The 21,203-nt window shown below is 40.8% G+C and overlaps 1 protein-coding gene across 4 annotated transcripts in view; it reads right to left on the bottom strand.

Moving 5' to 3' along the window:
* Nucleotides 1–1,800: 1,800 nt before the first annotated feature.
* The window catches only part of UBR2 (ubiquitin protein ligase E3 component n-recognin 2), a 71,951-nt gene continuing 52,548 nt past the window's right edge, over nt 1,801–21,203 (bottom strand). For all 4 annotated transcript variants that reach the window (XM_075204185.1, XM_075204187.1, XM_075204186.1 and 1 more), the window contains exons 31-47: nt 20,035–20,128; nt 18,669–18,830; nt 17,635–17,735; nt 17,490–17,553; nt 17,146–17,294; nt 17,009–17,064; nt 16,263–16,359; nt 15,190–15,257; nt 13,188–13,323; nt 12,044–12,128; nt 7,722–7,849; nt 7,330–7,438; nt 6,768–6,824; nt 6,256–6,333; nt 5,989–6,159; nt 4,838–4,939; nt 1,801–4,692 (exon numbers count right to left, since the gene is read on the bottom strand). In XM_075204185.1, coding sequence (XP_075060286.1) covers nt 4,551–4,692; nt 4,838–4,939; nt 5,989–6,159; nt 6,256–6,333; nt 6,768–6,824; nt 7,330–7,438; nt 7,722–7,849; nt 12,044–12,128; nt 13,188–13,323; nt 15,190–15,257; nt 16,263–16,359; nt 17,009–17,064; nt 17,146–17,294; nt 17,490–17,553; nt 17,635–17,735; nt 18,669–18,830; nt 20,035–20,128 — 1,799 coding nt within the window. In that variant the 3' untranslated portion in view covers nt 1,801–4,550. The remainder of the gene's footprint in view (nt 4,693–4,837; nt 4,940–5,988; nt 6,160–6,255; nt 6,334–6,767; nt 6,825–7,329; nt 7,439–7,721; nt 7,850–12,043; nt 12,129–13,187; nt 13,324–15,189; nt 15,258–16,262; nt 16,360–17,008; nt 17,065–17,145; nt 17,295–17,489; nt 17,554–17,634; nt 17,736–18,668; nt 18,831–20,034; nt 20,129–21,203) is intronic.

Here is a 21,203-nt window from a genome sequence, read left to right as displayed (position 1 = left end):
GTAACACTATGCCTACATCTAATAAATTACGTTTAAAAAGGTCCTCTTTCCCCTAGCTGTCCCCAATAAATTAACAGTGCTCATCATAGTGACTGTAAGAGAAGGCACTCTGTGATGGCGGCTGTGGTTTATGGAACTTTCTGGGTAAGGGGGTTTTGGATAAGAGATCACATATGTGTATTTTAATACAATTCTTACCAGGTGAGTGTCTCTCCATATCTACCAATATGACCCCCTTCTCCTGGGACCCACTGCTCCGCATCCTGCCTTAATTCCCTATTGAATAAACGTGGGCTGAAATAAAGATATTAAATGTGCTTTATACCATCAATGACAATGCAGCACTGATTATTATTTTGCTTGAAAACCAGTAGTAGAGCACTGTGCCCTGGGAGAAGTGGGACAAGTTGGTAGGCATGTCATATGTCTTCATGAGAACAGCAGGTGGCAGTGTTTACAGCCAAGTAAAAGATAACCTTACAATTGCCTTCCCTTGTCATCACACACATCTCCTTCTCTCAGACCCCGCTGTACCAACATTCCAAGTAATAGCCATTTACTACAACGAGCAACAGATCTTGTCGTGTAATACCCAGCTGTTATTCTTACATAATATGTGGAAGAAACTGCGCTCAGATATACAGACGATTCCTTTTGGTAGGGAAGACAACACATGGGGGTATATTTACTAAACTGCGGGTTTGAAAATGTGGAGATGTTGCCTATAGCAACTAGATTCTAGCTGTCATTTTGTAGAATGTACTAAATAACTAGAATCTTACTGGTTGCTATAGGCAACATCTCTACTTTTTCAAACCTGCAGTTTAGTAAATATACCCCATGGTCTTTGTAACTGTTCACAAAACCAAATGACAAAAAAACCTAAACTTCTGTAAAATTAACATGAGTTTTGGTGATATTTCCTGTAGTTCGCAGTGATGTCACTGGTTTCTAGTGAGCAGACAGGGTGCATTCTCATAAAACACACAAAATGTTCACTGCTGGGAAACCCCCTCCCTCATGTCCTAACCTACCCCATCCTCAATCTACAACAATATGGGTGGGGTGAGCTCTATGGAATAGGACTAGATGGACTGATACAGTGAGGTGGGGAGGTCATCACCCCACATTTTCTACATGGGGTATACGGATATACTAAAGGAGCGGATGTCCCCATTAGGGAAACATTTTCTGTTGTTGGTGCGTGAAGAACATAGAAGGTGAAACCTTGTTTTCTATTACAGAAGATTCACCTTGACATATTGGTAGTAACTGCATAGAGTAAAACAACGTACTAAATTCCCCAATTTAAAATAAATGCACCAGTTGACATCAGAAGAATTGGGTACTCATATGTTAAATAATGTAAGAGCTTCCTCAAACAGGTGTAAAGTACAGTATAAAAGTTTGGGAGCCAAATTTAAATGAAGGTGAGAAAATGAATGACAATAAAAGACCTCACCTGACACCCAAACTCAGTGTGTCCTGCCTGTTTTAGGACACTGCGTAGACACATGCAGTAATCTTCAAATGACCCCCTACATGGGGGTACATGACTGACTACAATGAAAGTGCCAACTCCGCACAGGGTATAATTTGCTCAGCTGATGAGCTTTACACCTGGCTCTTATTAACACTAATATCATAATCATCTTTGCATTCTGGCCCTGTACCTGCTCATGCTACAAGTATCCGGCTAATCCTCCGCTTAACACTGACATATCTGGGCTACCTCAATGCTGAGCTGGTCCATGTCAGCAGAACCTAGGGGAGGTCAAATAAGAGGACAATGAAAACGAGAACAGCTAATGCGTTTATTTTGGATAAGTCCTGTATTTTGTTTTTTATACATATGTTACATTCAAATATTACAAGATTTCATGTATATTAAAGAATTAAAGTTCTTTCAAATTGAGTTCCATTCATACATATTTTTACATGAATATTTCTACATTAAACATAAATACATGCCGAGAGAAAGGAGAGTCTCATAGTTCATGGACTAAAGAAACACTAAGGATGTAAAAATAAAAGGTGGCCTACACTAAATGGCATTCGAGGGGGATTTGAAATGTTAAAGTGTTCCTGTCACGTCCACGCAGTAGTGGCGGCCATTTTGTGGCTGAACCACTCTTCTCGAGAAGGCAGCCTATCAAATGACCAGGAAGCAGTGACATCACTGAGGCATGAAGCCGAGCGGCTCACCAGGGACCAGTGACATCACAGAGGATCGAGGTACTGCATTCTCATTATTGTTCAAACAAAATGGCTGCTTCCACTGTAGGCAACGTCTACGGATTACACAATGGTGTTTTATAACTTTTATAATGGCAAAACTGAAGATTTTTAGCTTTCTTCTACAAGTCACACCACCACAATTCTTAAATGACTACAAATCGTCCAAAACATTCACAGCTACATCACCAATGTGCCAAATTTCTTGACAAGGATAAAGGTGGGGGGAGGGGAGGTGGGAGATTATGGAACATATATAAAAACAATGCAATTTATATAAAAGTTCTTACAGCAGCGAATTTCTGTATGGAAAGTGACCCTGTTTAAATGGTTTTATTTAATGCGAGACTACCTGGTAGTCAATGTCGTAATGCGTGGTCTAAGTCAAGTGTCATTAGTTCTGCAGGGGGCAAGAGCACAGCCATTTAAATTTAAAGCCTCTGCAATGGATGGCTAGAGGAATCCTAGATGTATAGTAAGTCTACCTAATAATCATTATTGATAATCGTGTGTTTCCCAAATAAACAGAGGACTTCACTATAAGCGTCTGCAAATTAATCCTAAAACTTTGAATTCCGACACCCACAAACTTGTTATTTTTGTGCATAGGCACATCTGGGTGTACTCTGGTGTGGTGGATATGGACACTAAATCAATCCTAAAACACTGACAAACTATCATACAAATTCCGATAGCATCTTTAGTGTTTACAAGCCCTGGTATTACACCGTCCTGGTATTACACCGTCTACGGACATCATATTGATGTGTTAACAGCATAGGTGCCACATTTGCCAAATCATCGCTCCAGAAGTTTAATCCTAGTTTACAGCTAACATAATTAAAAACAAAAAGTATAATTTAACGCCTGACTTCGGGGGCAGCATCTGCCTGACATCCAGCAGCCAAGGGGTCACACGGGAGACACTATTACAGATAGGACACTGTAAATTATTCAGAGAGTACATAAAATAACAAACTTCTCTGGTGACCAGATGAAAGTCATTCATTATGGGATTTAAAAAATATCTGTAGAGATTGACTGAAAAACTGCTAATAGTACATCCATATAGTTGGATACAAAGACCTAACTAAACAGGCAAATAAAAAAGGCAAAAAGTATCTCAAAATTCGGGCAGAGAGGAGTCTATAGTCACAAGTGTAATTGAAACGCAAAGACGATGGTCAATCTGGGTGAACTCTACTGAGGATACTGTAATCCAGAGGCAAGGACTATGGCGTCTATACAGCTATTATAGAACTACAAATGCCAGCAGAATGGCATTGTAGCTTCATAACAGTGAGAGAGACACACGTCACCCGCTTGAGCATAATCTTTACTTAAACGGTGGTCCCGCCGGTCCAGAAATCATCTGAACAGATAATGTGGATGACAGGTGCTAGAAGTAAAATATATACTACTCGTGTTAAATAACTTGACATGTCAGTGTATCGAAAGCCTTGAATGCGTTTGGATCTCTCTTCCCTATCTCTTTACTATAACACAGCAATGGTTCTATTTCATAAATTACTGTACTAAAGAAAAGGTCACCCTTAAAGTCTGGCACTGCAGTGTTCAGCCGACAGAATGAGGGGTCTCGGTGGGTATAAATGAACAGAGTTAAAGGGACACTATCATGTGATCTCCATGCTTCTCAATGTAAGACAACGGCATATTACTCAAGGGTACAAAAATAAAAGGTTCTTCTGTGTAACGGATTTGGAATCTTCACAAGGATATGGCACAGCAGGCAGATCTGGCTTGTACCACTGACTCAATCAGCCAACGCTACCCCAAGGTATACAAAACTACGAGTGACGATATAGCTACTGCCCATAGGACTGTAGGAGGAGACTACCACAGCTCCCATTCATTACCGAAAACTATTCCAATAATAAAATAGTAAAAATGCAGATATTTATCTGCACAAAATAAGAATTTAAAAACTAGATCTCCCCCAAAAATAGGTAAAAAAAAATAATAAATACACAATTCTTATGATAATGTCCCTTTAAGAGTGCTAAACGTCTTCTGGTATGACCGGCCTTGGCTTCCCCTACCTATGTACTGGAAGCCCAGCGAGCAGGCAAACTAAGAAAGCTGACATAGGTATGATGTTTGTAGTGTTTTTAAGAAAAACTCTGCTTTATTCCAACTAAATAATGTAATATAAATTAAAGATCTGCATTGTTTATACAATAACCATATAGGGAGTCACAATATTTTTGTTTTTAGAAAATGGGACTGCTAAAAAAAAGGAAGAAAAAAAAAAAAAAAAAGACAAGAAAAAAAAAAATTCCCCCGAAACTCCTGTATTATAAATGCTGCCACTCGATGCCGGCCAGCGTTTGGTTCGCTTCCTGTGCGTGACCGATCTCCTCCGTGATACTGTGCTGCTGCCACAGCTTCTGGATCTTTTTGAACCGCTCCTTGCAGAGGTGTAGAGGATTTCCCCGTCTAAATGGACAGAACAGATGCTGTTAGTATAGAGAGCTTATAGTTGGTAATTTCATTGTCCCAAAACCAGCTAAATGCTTGGCACAATGGTTCTCTTGTGGCTGACTGTACTATGGGAAAACTGTGAGAGTGATCATGAACGTACCGGAGTCCTTGATCGGTCTCTCCATAGTCATCCAGGTACGGAGGAGCGTAGAAACAGCCCTTAGTTTTACCAGCCAAGAAGAGGACTTGACATTCTCTCACTCTGTAGAAACACAACAAAAATCAATACAAATCTATATACCCGTGTGTCAACCTTTCTGGTCTTAGACTGACATTGCATTGGACATAGTGTGTCACATGACACTGTCACATAAAACGGTCATTAATCACCAGCAAATGTAAAACTGGGACACGTTTGCTCAGGCCATAAAATGATTTCCATGCTTCCACATGAACCAGCCATTCCCAACTCCAGTCCTCATGAACCCCTAACAGTACATGTTTTCCATATCTCTTTGCTGGAGCACAGGTGTATTCATTAATAACTGACACATTTTGAAAGATCCACAGGTGGTATAATTATATCACTGGTCACCTGGAAAACCTGCACTGTTAGAGGTCCCTGAGGACTGGCGTTGGGAAACAGTGACAAAAAACGAAAACAGTTATAGATAACTATTCTAACGTGCCCTGTCCATTTGTCATCGGGCATTACCAGGTTTCTTTAATAATTCTTTAAGATTTTGAATGGAAAGAATTTGGAAAACCAAAACACACTAGGATCCTAAATTGGCTTTTTAGACACATACCGGCAAAAGCAATCCTACGTGGCTGAGCGGTAACAGGAGAGGGGCGCGACAGGAGATCTTTACAGTCATTGCTGACCCAGCAGATCCGGTGATTGATGCACCCAGGCTAAGTACATTCTTGTTTTTCATATGTACCCATTTAACTCCCCTTTTAGTTCTGAGTGGAGTTCTCATGTATAGTGGTGACAATAACACGAGTCTCAGGGCAATCATTAGACCATTACATGTGGTGATATAACTGTGGTAGACTGATGTTAGGGTACTGCGCCCCCTGCTGGATCAAAGTATCAGGTTTAAACTGGCACTTTTAAAAAGATACTATAGCAGAGATATGTAATGAGCGTAGAAAGTGAGTAGCTATGATTAGAACCTAATACAACGCCAATACTTTCCACACCCCTTCAATGCCTAGAATGACTGTATAAAAGTATAGCAGCACTATATTGTAGTTGAAAGATATTGCTATATCGGGTATTACTGTAGTAACAATAATAATACTGACCTGAGGAAGATCCCCATTCCTGAGCCACAGGTATACGTGTGCGCCGTACAAGCCCCCACGTCATCTCCTTCCAGGTCAGTCTGACAGCAGTAACTCTGTGAGCACAGCATAGCCCCACAGACCAGGCACAGGGTGGGGGCTCTGCTCTTATCACCGCCCGATTTAGGACACCTGAGACAAATACACAGACATATTAGAGCCAACATTCACGGACGTAACAAGCTCAAAAGCAGATCATACGAAGCTGCTAAATATTTTGCTACTTACGAAAAGTTGGAGGCTTGATTGATAAGACTGCTGTAGTCCTCTGGGAGGTCTATTAATTTGTTGGACTCTCGTGGATAGCTAAATAGCAGCAATAATAGATGGAAAGGACACATTGCATGATTTGTTTACCTTCTTTCTTTTCTTTTATTTCAAACAAATGCTTAAAAACATGAGCACAAGTTATTATACATAGAGAAGTATACTTATATACAGTCTCCTTTGCCCACTTTACTACTAACAGTAAAAGTATAAAGGAACCTCTAAACATCATGTAACCCTGACCCAACACCTAGTCTGTTTCTGACAACATTATTATACAGGATCCATCAATATGTAACATTAATAAATGTGAAAATAATCTCGCTAAAAACTTTTAAATTATTTTAAATATATTTTTAAACGATTTCCCTCTTGCTACATATATTATCTTGTACTTCTTACAACTACTTAAGCAGCGGACTATACTTTGTTATAACACACACAGTGATGATCAGAATGATGCAGCAGATTACCTGATGGCCGTCCAATCACTGTTCAGATATCTTTTCACCTCCTTGTGTTTACACCAACTAATATAAATAGATCAATTAGAAAAGGCACTTATATACAACCATTTCAGAACACTAATTAGAAACAATAAAGCTGCTATGGAAGGACACTTCTGGCCAACATTAATAAAAGTGATCTAATTTCATTTTGTCCAAAAACTGGATTAACACCATGCACTGGACATATGGGGGAATTTTACCATCGTCCACAGGTCAATTGAATATTAAAAACAAAACAACAACTAAAAACACTACTAAATGTAAAATAACTTTTTGGACATAAAAAAAGAAAGCCCCCCCCCCTCCCGCTATACAACCAATCTCCCCCTCCCCCCACAAAGCTAGTGAGACAGCTTTAACTTGATTCAACATTGGAAAGGTCTGAATCATGAAAGCGTTTGGTCTCTTGTGCCAGGCAACAAGGTGAGCCTTTGTTAAAGATTCAATAGCGTACATAATATAGCCATAAGATTGAAATATTCTAAGCTTAATAAACTAAATTTAATTTTGCTATTTTGACGATTACCTATTTATGAGCGCATCCGTCACTTGGGGATTTTCTTGAAAAATGCTGATTAAGTTGGTTGGCAATGACAGGTAACTGCAAAGATGATCAATCTGGCTCAATCCACTCACTACAAGTACAAAAAGAAAACAGATTGTGTAATGTATCTGATCTCTACAGGACAGACAAGCTGGTGCTGGGATAATCATGGAGATAAGAAACGTTTTCATCCAACAGGTCATAGCTAGGTTAGCTTCCCTGTACTTATACATTACTGAATATCTGATCCTGGGATACATAAACAGTAAGAACATTAAGTGTATACAGAAGCTCTATATTTACTGTGCAGACTGGCGATTAAATAAGTGGAAAACTTCACTAGAGCATAATATGTTGTAAGGACATTAACATACCTGGCAATTCCGCTGGTGCTGGGACACCATTCAGGTAATGGAAGAACAGAGCCGAACACCTCAGGAAGGGCAGAATTGCAACTTTTATTGCTCTGTAAAGATGCCAGCCGGAAGACCACTTCATTGTGCTTTAATGTTACAAGGAAACAGATAAGTGATTGATAATTACTTTAAATCATTTTACAGCAGAAGAAAGAACAGCTTTCAGGGACCTCGTAAGTGGTTCTCACTAGGAAGCAGATATTATCTTTGTGGAGAAGCTTTATATCACATTATGAGACGACCGCACCAGCATGAAGTGTTCAAATAGCCCAAACAGGAGATTAACCTATTAAAGTCTAGTCAAGATGGCGATACATCGATATCCAATCACAGACTAACCTGCTACATAGACTGTGTGACTGCACTGTGCTCCCTGTGTGACATAACCATCCAATCACACACTAACCTGCTACATAGACTGTGTGACTGCACTGTGCTCACTGTGTGATATCACCATCCAATCACACACTAACCTGCTACATAGACTGTGTGACTGCACTGTGCTCACTCTGTGACATCACCATCCAATCACACACTAACCTGCTACATAGACTGTGTGACTGCACTGTGCTCACTGTGTGACATCACCATCCAAACACACACTAACCTGCTACATAGACTGTGTGACTGCACTGTGCTCACTCTGTGACATCACCATCCAATCACACACTAACCTGCTACATAGACTGTGTGACTGCACTGTGCTCACTGTGTGATATCACCATCCAATCACACACTAACCTGCTACATAGACTGTGTGACTGCACTGTGCTCACTGTGTGATATCACCATCCAATCACACACTAACCTGCTACATAGACTGTGTGACTGCACTGTGCTCACTCTGTGACATCACCATCCAATCACACACTAACCTGCTACATAGACTGTGTGACTGCACTGTGCTCACTGTGTGACATCACCATCCAATCACACACTAACCTGCTACATAGACTGTGTGACTGCACTGTGCTCACTGTGACATCACCATCCAATCACACACTAACCTGCTACATAGACTGTGACTGCACTGTGTGACATCATCATCCAATCACACACTAACCTGCTACATAGACTGTGTGACATCACCATCCAATCACACTAACCTGCTACATAGTCTGTGTGACTGCGCTGTGACATCACCATCCAATCACACACAAACCTGCTACATAGACTGTGTGACTGCACTGTGCTCACTGTGTGTCATCACCATCCAATCACACACTAACCTGCTACATAGACTGTGACTGCACTGTGTGACATCATCATCCAATCACACACTTACCAGCTACATAGACTGTGTGACATCACCATCCAATCACACTAACCTGCTACATAGACTGTGTGACTGCACTGTGCTCACTGTGTGACATCACCATCCAATCACACACTAACCTGCTACATAGACTGTGTGACTGCGCTGTGACATCACCATCCAATCACACACTAACCTGCTACATAGACTGTGTGACTGCACTGTGCTCACTGTGTGACATTACCATCCAATCACACACTAACCTGCTACATAGACTGCGTGACTGCACTGTGTGACATCATCATCCAATCACACACTAACCTGCTACATAGACTGTGTGACTGCACTGTGCTCACTGTGTGACATCACCATCCAATCACACACTAACCTGCTACATAGACTGTGTGACTGTGCTGTGCTCACATGTGACATCACCATACAATCACACACTAACCTGCTACATACACTGTGTGACTGCACTGTGCTCACTGTGACATCACCATCCAATCACACACAAACCTGCTACATAAACTGTGTGACATCACCATCCAATCACACACTAACCTGCTACATAGACTGTGTGACATCACCATCCAATCACACACTAACCTGCTACATAGACTGTGTGACTGCACTGTGTGACATCATCATCCAATCACACACTAACCTGCTACATAGACTGTGTGACTGCACTGTGCTCACTGTGTGACATCACCATCCAATCACACACTAACCTGCTACATAGACTGCGTGACTGCACTGTGTGACATCATCATCCAATCACACACTAACCTGCTACATAGACTGTGTGACATCACCATCCAATCACACACTAACCTGCTACATAGACTGTGTGACTGCACTGTGCTCACTGTGTGACATCACCATCCAATCACACACTAACCTGCTGCGTAGACTATGTGACTGCACTGTGCTCACTGTGTGACATCACCATCCAATCACACACTAACCTGCTACGTAGACTGTGTGACTGCACTGTGCTCACTGTGTGACATCACCATTCAATCACACACTAACCTGCTACATAGACTGTGTGACTGCACTGTGCTCACTTTGTGACATCACCATCCAATCACAGACTAACCTGCTACATAGACTGTGTGACTGCACTGTGCTCAGTGTGACATCACCATCCAATCACAGACTAACCTGCTACATAGTCTGTGTGACTGCACTGTGCTCACTTTGTGACATCACCATCCAATCACAGACTAACCTGCTACATAGACTGTGTGACTGCACTGTGCTCAGTGTGACATCACCATCCAATCACACACTAACCTGCTACATAGACTGTGTGACATCACCATATAATCACACACTAACCTGCTACATAGACTGTGTGACTGCACTGTGCTCACTGTGTGACATCACCATCCAATCACACACTACCTGCTACATAGACTGTGTGACTGCACTGTGCTCACTGTGTGACATCACAATCCAATCACACACTAACCTGCTACATAGACTGTGTGACTGCACTGCGTTCACTGTGTGACATCACCATCCAATCACACACTAACCTGCTACATAGACTGTGTGACTGCACTGTGCTCACTATGTGACATCACCATCCAATCACACACTAACCTGCTACATAGACTGCGTGACTGCACTGTGTGACATCATCATCCAATCACACACTAACCTGCTACATAGACTGTGTGACTGCACTGTGCTCACTGTGTGACATTACCATTCAATCACACACTAACCTGCTACATAGACTGCGTGACTGCACTGTGTGACATCATCATCTAATCACACACTAACCTGCTACATAGACTGTGTGACTGCACTGTGCTCACTGTGTGACATCACCATCCAATCACACACTAACCTGCTACATAGACTGTGTGACTGCACTGTGCTCACTCTGTGACATCACCATCCAATCACACACTAACCTGCTACATAGACTGTGTGACATCACCATCCAATCACACACTAACCTGCTACATAGACTGTGTGACTGCACTGTGCTCACTGTGTGACATCACCATCCAATCACACACTAACCTGCTACATAGACTGTGTGACTGCACTGTGCTCACTTTGTGACATCACCATCCAATCACAGACTAACCTGCTACATAGTCTGTGTGACTGCACTGTGCTCACTGTGTGACATCACCATCCAATCACACACTAACCTGCTACGTAGATTGTGTGACTGCACTGTGCTCACTGTGTGACATCACCATTCAATCACACACTAACCTGCTACATAGACTGTGTGACCGCACTGTGCTCACTCTGTGACATCACCGTCCAATCACAGACTAACCTGCTACATAGACTGTGTGACTGCACTGTGCTCACTTTGTGACATCACCATCCAATCACAGACTAACCTGCTACATAGTCTGTGTGACTGCACTGTGCTCACTTTGTGACATCACCATCCAATCACAGACTAACCTGCTACATAGACTGTGTGACTGCACTGTGCTCAGTGTGACATCACCATCCAATCACAGACTAACCTGCTGCATAGACTGTGTGACTGCACTGTGCTCACTGTGTGACATCACCATCCAATCACAGACTAACCTGCTACATAGACTGTGTGACTGCACTGTGCTCACTGTGTGATATCACCATCCAATCACACACTAACCTGCTACATAGACTGTGTGACTGCGCTGTGCTCACTCACTTTATTAATTACACAGCATCCTTCCTGCTGTCAGTGAGAACTTGTCACCTGGCATTATTCTCACTGTCTGGTCTTAAGTCCCTTTCCCATCAGCTGCACTATGCTATGGGACATTCATTACACTTGTGTTACACTGCCTCCGTCCCTAGTCCCTTTCCCATCAGCTGCCCTATGCTATAGGACATTCATTACATTGTCTCACTCCCACCTTCATATACACATGTAAAACTAACTTTGGCTGCCAAATTAATATGTCACAGGCAATGACTGGGTGACTTTTTTAACTGAACAATAAAACAGAGTTAGTTTTGCACTCAGTGGAGGTAACAAATTATTTCTCACCTTCCAGTACACTGGCAGATTGTCCTATACAAAGATAAGACATCATGCTGGTCTTCTGGGCTTTCTTGGTCCATTCCATCTTCATCTGAAAAAAAATAAGTAAAATAAAATACGCAGGTAACATAGGACCCTTCTTGAATGCTTAAGCCACAGCAATGTGCGGGGAAGACTGCAAAGCTGAAACTAAGAGCTAGGCATCATGTAATCTGTTTCTCATTGTTTCCATTTTGGACAGATGCTCAAATAGAGATCAATGAGCTTCTTAGTAAAATGTAATTTTTGTACTTGGAGAAAGGGATTTAATGGTAGGTACAAAAATACCCTTCACCTGCAGATGTCCCAAAGCCACCTCAATAGATGGAGAGCAAAGCCCAAGAATGAACAGTTTCCTGCAGGATATTCAGGTGGCCGCTCTGCAAGCTTGGTGCACCGAAACCTCATTACATAAGATCCAACTGCCATGGTCGAGTGTGTTGTCAACTCCTGAACGTACTCTCCAGGTCTTTGAGAATCCAACAGATGGATCAGAGGGAGCTCCAAAAAGAATAGTCAACATCCCCAACTGATGATATTGAGTACCATGCGGTCACACACGGCATACGATCAGAAGTCAAAGCGGCAGAGACGGGCAACAGATTATGGCACTGGACAAAACTGAGTAGCAGTAGTAAGGAACAGAAGGCTTATAGGGGGGAAGGGGGGATCAGTTCTGTCATCCAGTGCCTGCCCCCTAGTGACACAACATAACCCATCATCTCTGTACCCTCTACTGCTGAAGGAGAAATGGATGTTAGCACGTGGATGGGAAAGCAGGGAAGACTCTTTCTTCTGTTATCTGTTTTAGCAACAAGGCTTTGTGCACTGCCAGTTCCTATGTATCTATATGAGAAACTGTCACTAGTTTGTTCACCTTTAAGAAAATGTAATGGAAGAGAGTCAGATGGAAAGATGTCTGTGACCACAAGGCCTAGAGCAGAATAAAAATGCTTACAGTGGACTAAATGTAACAATCACTTTGTTGTTCCACCAATGAGTATCCATAAATCTCCTTCTCCAGGATCAATACAATGTGACGTTTTTCACACACAAATTCGCAGGACTCTCGGCTAATTATATTGCATTTTCTAACGGGAGAAGCATTTACCTGGGCACGTTGTGAGCATTATCTGAAAGATATGTGCCATGGTTACTAGGTGAAACAGATGAAGGTCTCCAGTGCCCAAGCTGTACCCTGAAAAGTCCTGGCACTGCACGGCTGGGAAAGAAAGCACCAGGCTGACCTGCCAGGAGAAATACACAATTACTGATACACATCACAGCCCAGCCTATTCTTCTCATATTCAACATGCAACACTGCATACATCACACTTAATTCCGAGATTCCGGCATTTCACTTAAAAAGTGAATGATTTATTTTATGTGGAAGTTCATAAATGCAAATGACTTGCTTCGAAATGTACTTGTGTTAACTTTTCTGCTGCCTTCTGATGGGAATATAAGTATATACTACCCTAGCTCCCTGATTTTAAGATATGAATTGGGTTGAATCTTTCAGCTGACTAGTATTAGTTCAGTTAGGAGTTAATTAAAAGATTACATTGTCTGAATTGTCACATCCTCACATCTTCCCTATTTCCTGCAACAGAACCTAACAGACTGACAAAACTACAGTTACAATTTTATTCATATTTTTACATAGTTGCAACTTTCTGCAACGGGTAATTCTGCAGAGCGGCAGATCAGTTTACATTGTATCTGTAACCATAAAGAAGCAGTAAATGAACAACAATGATTGCAAAATGTCTTATTAACAAATTACTCTTGTCAACAATCTGAGGGATACAAACTAACAGGGGCTATGATGCCTAGGAGCCAGAATGAAGATTGAATCACTTTGGTCATAACTCTGCAATACTGTCTCAATGTACATGTAAATGGATGTTAGTTCCCCTCGTCTTTATATGTATATTGAGACTATGTTGCCATCATTTTTATTAGCAACCTTCTTTGAAGCAAGGATGGGGGAGATCTGTGTATTATAATACCCCCCTTCCCCCATCGTGGGTACCTTAATGTTTTCTGTAGTTTATTATGTTATTCTCCAAACAATAACTACTAAGAGGCCATATTATTTGAAGAGGGGACCTCCCTTTTTTCAAATAAGGAGGCCGAAGATTTTTTTTTTGAAGCCAGGATGGGAAGATCTGTGCCCTCCTCTTCCATCCCTAGACACCTTAATTATTTTTGTTGTGTAGGGTATTACAATCTGGTGATCACCAGCTATTAAGGGGCACCTCATTTGATTCCCTTCTTTCAAATAAGGATACCCCGAGTTTCTAGGTTCCAGGATGGGGGGAGATAGAGCACGTTGAGTGCCGACCCCATTCCCTGGATCTACTTTATTTTTCTGTAGGCAGTGTGGGAACGGTACATTATATTCAGCCATTTGATATATTCTCCGTGCTCTCATTTCTTTTCACTAAGCCCAGATGTTTGCCACACTTCACTGTCAAATAAAATCCAGCAACCTTAAGAGTATATTTCGGTTGGCTGTCATTTATTTTTCTAGTAGAGGATTAAGTCATACAGACAGTATGGTGAAGTCCATGTTGCAAGAAGCCTTTTACACCCTGAGGAACACATAATACAGAATAACCAGCAGCTCACCGGATAATCATGGTGTTCATGTGGTAGAATTATAGCGGATTTGCGAATGTTGGTATCTTTACGTTATAAATACAGACTTATTAACTAACATTGCATTTTGGTGCATAATTTGCATTAAACCACATCAATTTATCAGCTTTTATCTGTCTAAGGCAAGTTTGATTGGTTGATATGAATTTGTGCAAGTTTGGCACCTGAATAAAATTTGAATGCACTGTTAGGGTTTCCTGAGGACTGGATTTGAGAATCCGTGACCTACGGTATGAATCCTATTTAATGGTTCCTGCAACCTAAGCTAGGAAGGTTTTCAAACAAGCAGAGGGACACAAAAGCAAAAACATTAAACACGTCTAAGATTATATGTCCACTTTTCATCAGTAAATGGTAATACCAGTGACAGATCAAGTTGAATGATCTCTACTAAAATGATATGTTAATGAACTTAATTGGCTGCAGGGTTTATATACATCAGTACTCACCATTAAATGGAATATATCGATGTCAAGTATGCTTGTAGAATCATCACTGTCTTCTTGTGACACAAGAGCTGTATTTAAACACACAAAGTCACATATATAAGCAATGTACATCCATCTACTGTCTAAGAAACCTCAGTTACCAAACATCTCATACGCTCAGGAAGATACATGGAGGAGAGATCATATATGTTCTGACTTATTATGGTGCTAATGTTTAAGCAGTCATTCCTGAATGTGACCACTAAATTACTTTTAACCTGTTGCATTAATAGGAACAAAAATAATTATTTTTACCAGGAATAATGTACAGCAAAGGTTCTATAAAATAAACAGTGATCATTGTGTGCCGGATAACACAGCTTATTTACTTGTAGATAAATGAGCACCTGTTATCATGGTAGCTGCCATCTTGGGATTATATGGGACTTATAAACACTGTTCCGTACACTATCCATGCACAGTTATAGCAATGGTGCCCCCTGACCAAGTGTGAAAAAAATAAAAAAATAAATAAAACAAAGGAACATTACCATTTCCAATATTGAAATGTAACAAAACAGGTTAAAGAAAACCTGTCACATTTGGGTTTATTCAATGCTTAAATGTGGTTTATTGTGTACTGTGTAAACGTAGAAATAAATCTTAGTATTTCCATTCTTCCTCTGCTCAGTAGAGAGTATAGAAAAGCATCACATAACGTAAGCAAATGTGGAGACTGCTTGAGAGTCAGACCACATTCTGAACTATACTCACTCTGGGGCGCTGCTTTCTTAGTGCACATGGGACAGGGGAGCTAAGACATAAGAGGCAGCACCCTGGAACAAGCTTAATGTAGAATGAGGATTGACACAGTGCTTTCTGTTTAATTCTGAGTGGAAGGAGCATAAAAAAACCTCACTTACATAGAGCATTAGGAAGATGTAAACAACTAATAAACCCAAATGTTACACGTTCTCTTTAAGTCAAAATAATGTTCAACCATACAGAAAGTTTTATTCCCTTCTCAGGTTAGGTGTGGGCTCTGCTCAGCCATTAATATTAATTGTAATTTCAATAAATGGTTCCAATTCTACCTTGAAAAAGCCGAGAGAAGTGTTTCTGCACCACCGTCAAAGTACACACCGTCCAGTGTGCTGCGGAAAACCTGGTCAGCGATTTCAAGCAGTCATCCTAAAATAGCAAACAGACCAACATCATTAAAGACTCTCCCCGGTATCTCTATTTCGAATCATTTAAACCCCAGAGACATGTATGTTTCCAAATTTCTTGCTTAAAAATTGCTGTACAGAGATTTTTAGTCCGAAATTCATTAAACGCTTTAAAAGGATATGTTTCACTCTTACACTGTATTTACCTTATTAGAGGTAAATGGTCATTTTTAAAGTGCATCTGATTAACCTATTGTATACAATCTTCAACTTCTGCGTCAACAGGAATACCTGAGTTTTGTAGTAGGTGGGGACAGAACAACCTGTAGCCAATCAGATCACTGGAATGCTTTAAGCAGTAGTGAATAAGCTGATGTTGGACAGTGACCTGTCCATTAATGTTACTATGATTGTAAGAACAAGGCTACATGTGAGAGGGGCGGTGTCTTACTGTGATGAGAGGAATGCAGGGACCACAGACAGATTATGGGGGGAGCAGGGCCCGCTCCCTACAGAGCAGTGATGTGAGGCTCCTGTTAACCCATCTACAACATATTTAAATACATATTTGAGTTTGTTTTTTTATAGAGTTCCCAAATATTCACTTCATCTAATAATCAGTCTTTATATTAGGCTACATAATCCATCAGGCTCTTCAAAGTGATCATTACCTGTCGACATGGCAGATTTCCAAATAAGGGTCTTTCTTCATCTGTCAATATGCGTTCTGAAGACGAGAGAGGTAACATTTAATCTCAGCCTAATCGGAGTACGTAAATCAGCCACAAATAAACAGGTGCAATCTTACCAATAGTCTGTATTGTGTATGCACAGCTACCCCAGCACATGATGGGGACTCGAGGGTCCTGCTCGTTGGGATGGACGTTAAGTCCGACCTTGTAAGTCGCAGTCCCAAACGTGGTCAGCATCTCTTTAATGCTGTCTGAGTACGGGTTTCTAAGAAAACAAATGGTGTAACAAACAGTAAGGTTAGTTTAATCACACAATGCTCCAACTCTCCCCGTAACAAATTATTATTTGGAATATTAACGATAGGACTGCAATTATCCCAACCAGCATTCACTGGATGCTGAGCTTTCTGCACACCCCATAGTATGACGTAACAGACACATTGATGCTATGGATACGCACTTTGGCTGAAAGGTAGGCCGGAAACCTTCAGGAAGATCCACCTGCTTGGGAGACTCTGATTCATCTGTAACAATGAGATGGGCCCATAATTAAAATAGTAAGGCTAAAATGGCTAAAGTGTAACACACACACAGTTCATACTCACCGGTACTCATTTTGTCTGCTTCCAGCTCTTTTAGTACTCTGATTTGCTGGCCAGTAACGCTGATCCATTCAGCCAAATCTGGTTGGTGTGAGAAATCTAACCTGTGAAATGCAAGCACAGAACCCCGTTGAAGACAGTGCCCTCTTTTGGACAAACCCTGCTATTTAGACAGCCTACAAAAGTAATTCCTTTGTTGTCAACCCTTCTCCAAAATGTCCTGTATGTGGCAGCTGATTGGACGAGAGCTGCAGCCAACCCAAAACAATATACACATACAATGCACACAGCTATCCTAACTGGATAAATAGTTATTATGGGTTAAGTAAAACAGCACTATATACTTTCTGCTGCCAGTGGTGATAGAACAGCCAGTGGCTGGATGGTGGAAGGGCTGAATGCACCGAGCCTGGTTAAATGTCGTAAGGCAAACTAAAAGAAATTAAAGTGGACAACCAATTTTTGTATGCAGAGGAGCAAGCTATTTAATCATGTTACTGCAGTTCAAGAGCTCTTGTAAAATCTCATCACCCATAATAACCTACAAGCCCCTAACCAGCTACGAATTATGGGAATGGTAATAAAAGCTGGGAAATGACAAGTCACGGAGCTACAAAGCACTAGAAGCGCAGCTATAGTTAATTGTCTCGAAACTAATTAAATGAGACAGAAATACATTAAACAAATTGACACTATTAATGAATTTATAACTAGCAGAGACGTCATCATCAAGCTGTGCATACAAATCAGTAATTGACATATTAATGTCTACGCATTTTGGGGGTCTGAATGGAATGTTCATGAGAACGCAGCCTGTCCAATCACTGGGGATATGTGACACTGGGTTCTAGTTATCTAAAAGGCTGTATTCTCATTGGTTCAGCCTACAAACTGGCTGCCTCTATTGTGTTAAAGTAATGGTGTCATCATAATGCGTAAAACAATAAACAATGCACTGACTAGCTTATTACTCTCCACAGAGTATGAGAGAACTTACAATGAAACAATCACAATAAGAGTTCTGTTAAATCTCTAACCTGTGGTACAAGCTCCGTGGTGGAGGAAGCATGGGGATAACGGTGTTGCTTAAACACTCACAGAGCGGGCAGAGGAATTCGCCGTTCTCCACGTCGTAGCTCGTATGAACCCGTAAACGCTGCTGTCTGCGCTGCTCCTTCATTTGTACAGCGTCAAAGTACCTGAAACACAAACAGGAAATGAACCATTGCAATATTTTTCTATTCTAAAATCATTTTGCCACTGGAATGATTTAGCCATATTTTATTTTCCTTACTTTTCTTTATCCATTCTCACCCAACCACCAAGTTTCTGTGCACATCTAAAACCCTGAAGGAGAGATAACCACACTGGAGCTCCCGTTCATCACTAGACCCACCACACTAACAATCCTCTGCCCTAACAAACTAATTAACGGAACAAAAACTACAAAAAAAAAAAAAAAAAGAATCATCTTTTGTAATACCCTTTTGCAACATAGAAACAAATAATGAATTAAATTACAGTAGCAAAAATTTTAAATTAAAAATAAAAATGCAGACTAAAAAGCCCTCTTCCAAATCTGTTCCAACCATTGCAAGAGATTTATTTCTGTTCTGGAGATTCTAGAGATAGGAATTCACAGTGACAAGAAGGTTCCACCTAATCGTCTACAGTGGAACTATCAACATCACACTATATTATGACACAGTGTCCTTAATACATAAAGCACTTTTCTAACAATTTAATAACTCTCCCTAAAGAGCAGAGTCCTCTTTCTTTTTAGACTAACATAATACTGCTGAGTCTTCTTCTTAGTCTTACTATCAGCCAGGAAATACCAGCATGAAAAGGAAGTTAAAGATTAAATCATTATCATCAGCTATTTAATTTATATGGCGCCACTAATTACGCAGCGCTGTACAGTGAACTCACTCACATCAATCCCTGCCCCATTGGAGCTTACAGTCTAAATTCCCTAACATTCACACACACAGAACAAGATAGACTAAGGTCAATTTAATAGCAGTCAATTAACCTACTAGTATGTTTTTGGAGTGTGGGAGGAAACTGGAGCACCCCAGGAGGAAACTCACGCAAACACGGGGAGAACATACAAACTACACACAGATAAGGCCATGGTCAGGAAATCTAACTCATGACTCAACCCGCTGTGAGGCAGAAGTGCTAACCACTAAGCCACGGTGCTGCCCCATTAAATCAAGAGCGGTAAATAAAAAGCAAAAAGTAACCATTTCTGGAATTTATGAAATGGTGAACACGTTTCTATGCTATTGTAACAAATTTTTAACGCACAATGACAAGTGCTCTTAAATAAACTTTAGTGCTTTCCACAGTAAACTAGCGTACTGAGCGTACTCACTAGGGTTAGAATGACGTAATTACCTTTGCCAGCAGTGAGCGTGCATTATGTGTCCGCAGCTTCCCGTGTGCGTCCCGCAAGACAGATCCGGATGCATAAACAGCGGGTCATAGTTCTCTGCACAGAGGATTCAGCCACTTACTAACAAAAACACATTGCACAGAAATGGCATCCTAACATTCTATAAAACATTGGTTATCAATTGAGTTTGTGATTACAGTTAGGTTTCAATAATATTTATTTTAAATGCCAACTAGGTTAAAGAGAAAATTACGAAAAAAGAAAACAAACTAGAGCTTTCAGAGGATGTTTGAAAGAAACTGTTATACGGGTCCTGAATGGGTAGGACTATGAGCATTGTAGTTATGTCATCCATCCAGGAAAGGCAGACTTGAATATTACCATGAATACTTATCAACGACCTTTCCAGGAAATTATATACAGTTATCAGGTCACTATGCATATAAATCCACATGTGATGCAAATATATTCATAATCTTATAAACATTGTAGTGAGATCTGATGACATTATTTATAATCAGTCAGTTCTGATGTCATCTCTTCAGTGTTGATTAGGAAAGCTTGTGAATTATACACGCCTATCCCCAAAACTATACCCCAGTGTCCATGGATAGGATGTGGGAGAAATTAATATTATCAACATTCAGAGTTACATCAGATTTCTGTAACCCATGTAAAACCATCATGCCCTTATATGGTCTGTCTGACTGCTAATATTCTTATAATGTACAGCGGTTAATGCATCATATATCCTGATATATTGATAAAAGTATTCATGATCTGCCTCTTCTGGATGAATACGGAACGGAAGCCTACGGGGAGCTCCTGAGAGCTACATATTAAATAACATGTCAACCTATGGACCTCTACGATTCAACCAGGCAGCCCACGGTGCTGGACCCCCATGAAGAGAGGATTTGAAGACCAGATTAATGTGAGGGAAGTCAGCCATTGAAAGAACATTTTGTCATGTGTAAGTGATATGAGGGAGAGGCAGTTAGCTTGATGTCCGGAGGTGCTCCCCCCCTCCATGTGCCCAACTTGCCCCTCCCCCTTCCTTTTTTGCTTTCTGTAAACCCATATTTGAAAACCCTCAATAAAGATCTTTGTTGAGAACTAAAAAAAAAATAAAAAAAAATGTCCGTAGGTGGGCAAGTGCTAAAATGTGCAT

The sequence above is a fragment of the Mixophyes fleayi genome, chromosome 3 (assembly GCF_038048845.1).
Source record: "Mixophyes fleayi isolate aMixFle1 chromosome 3, aMixFle1.hap1, whole genome shotgun sequence".
Classification (NCBI taxonomy): Eukaryota; Metazoa; Chordata; class Amphibia; order Anura; family Limnodynastidae; genus Mixophyes; species Mixophyes fleayi.
Note: the sequence above shows the minus strand (reverse complement) of the source record. Positions and strands in the feature narration are given on the sequence as shown.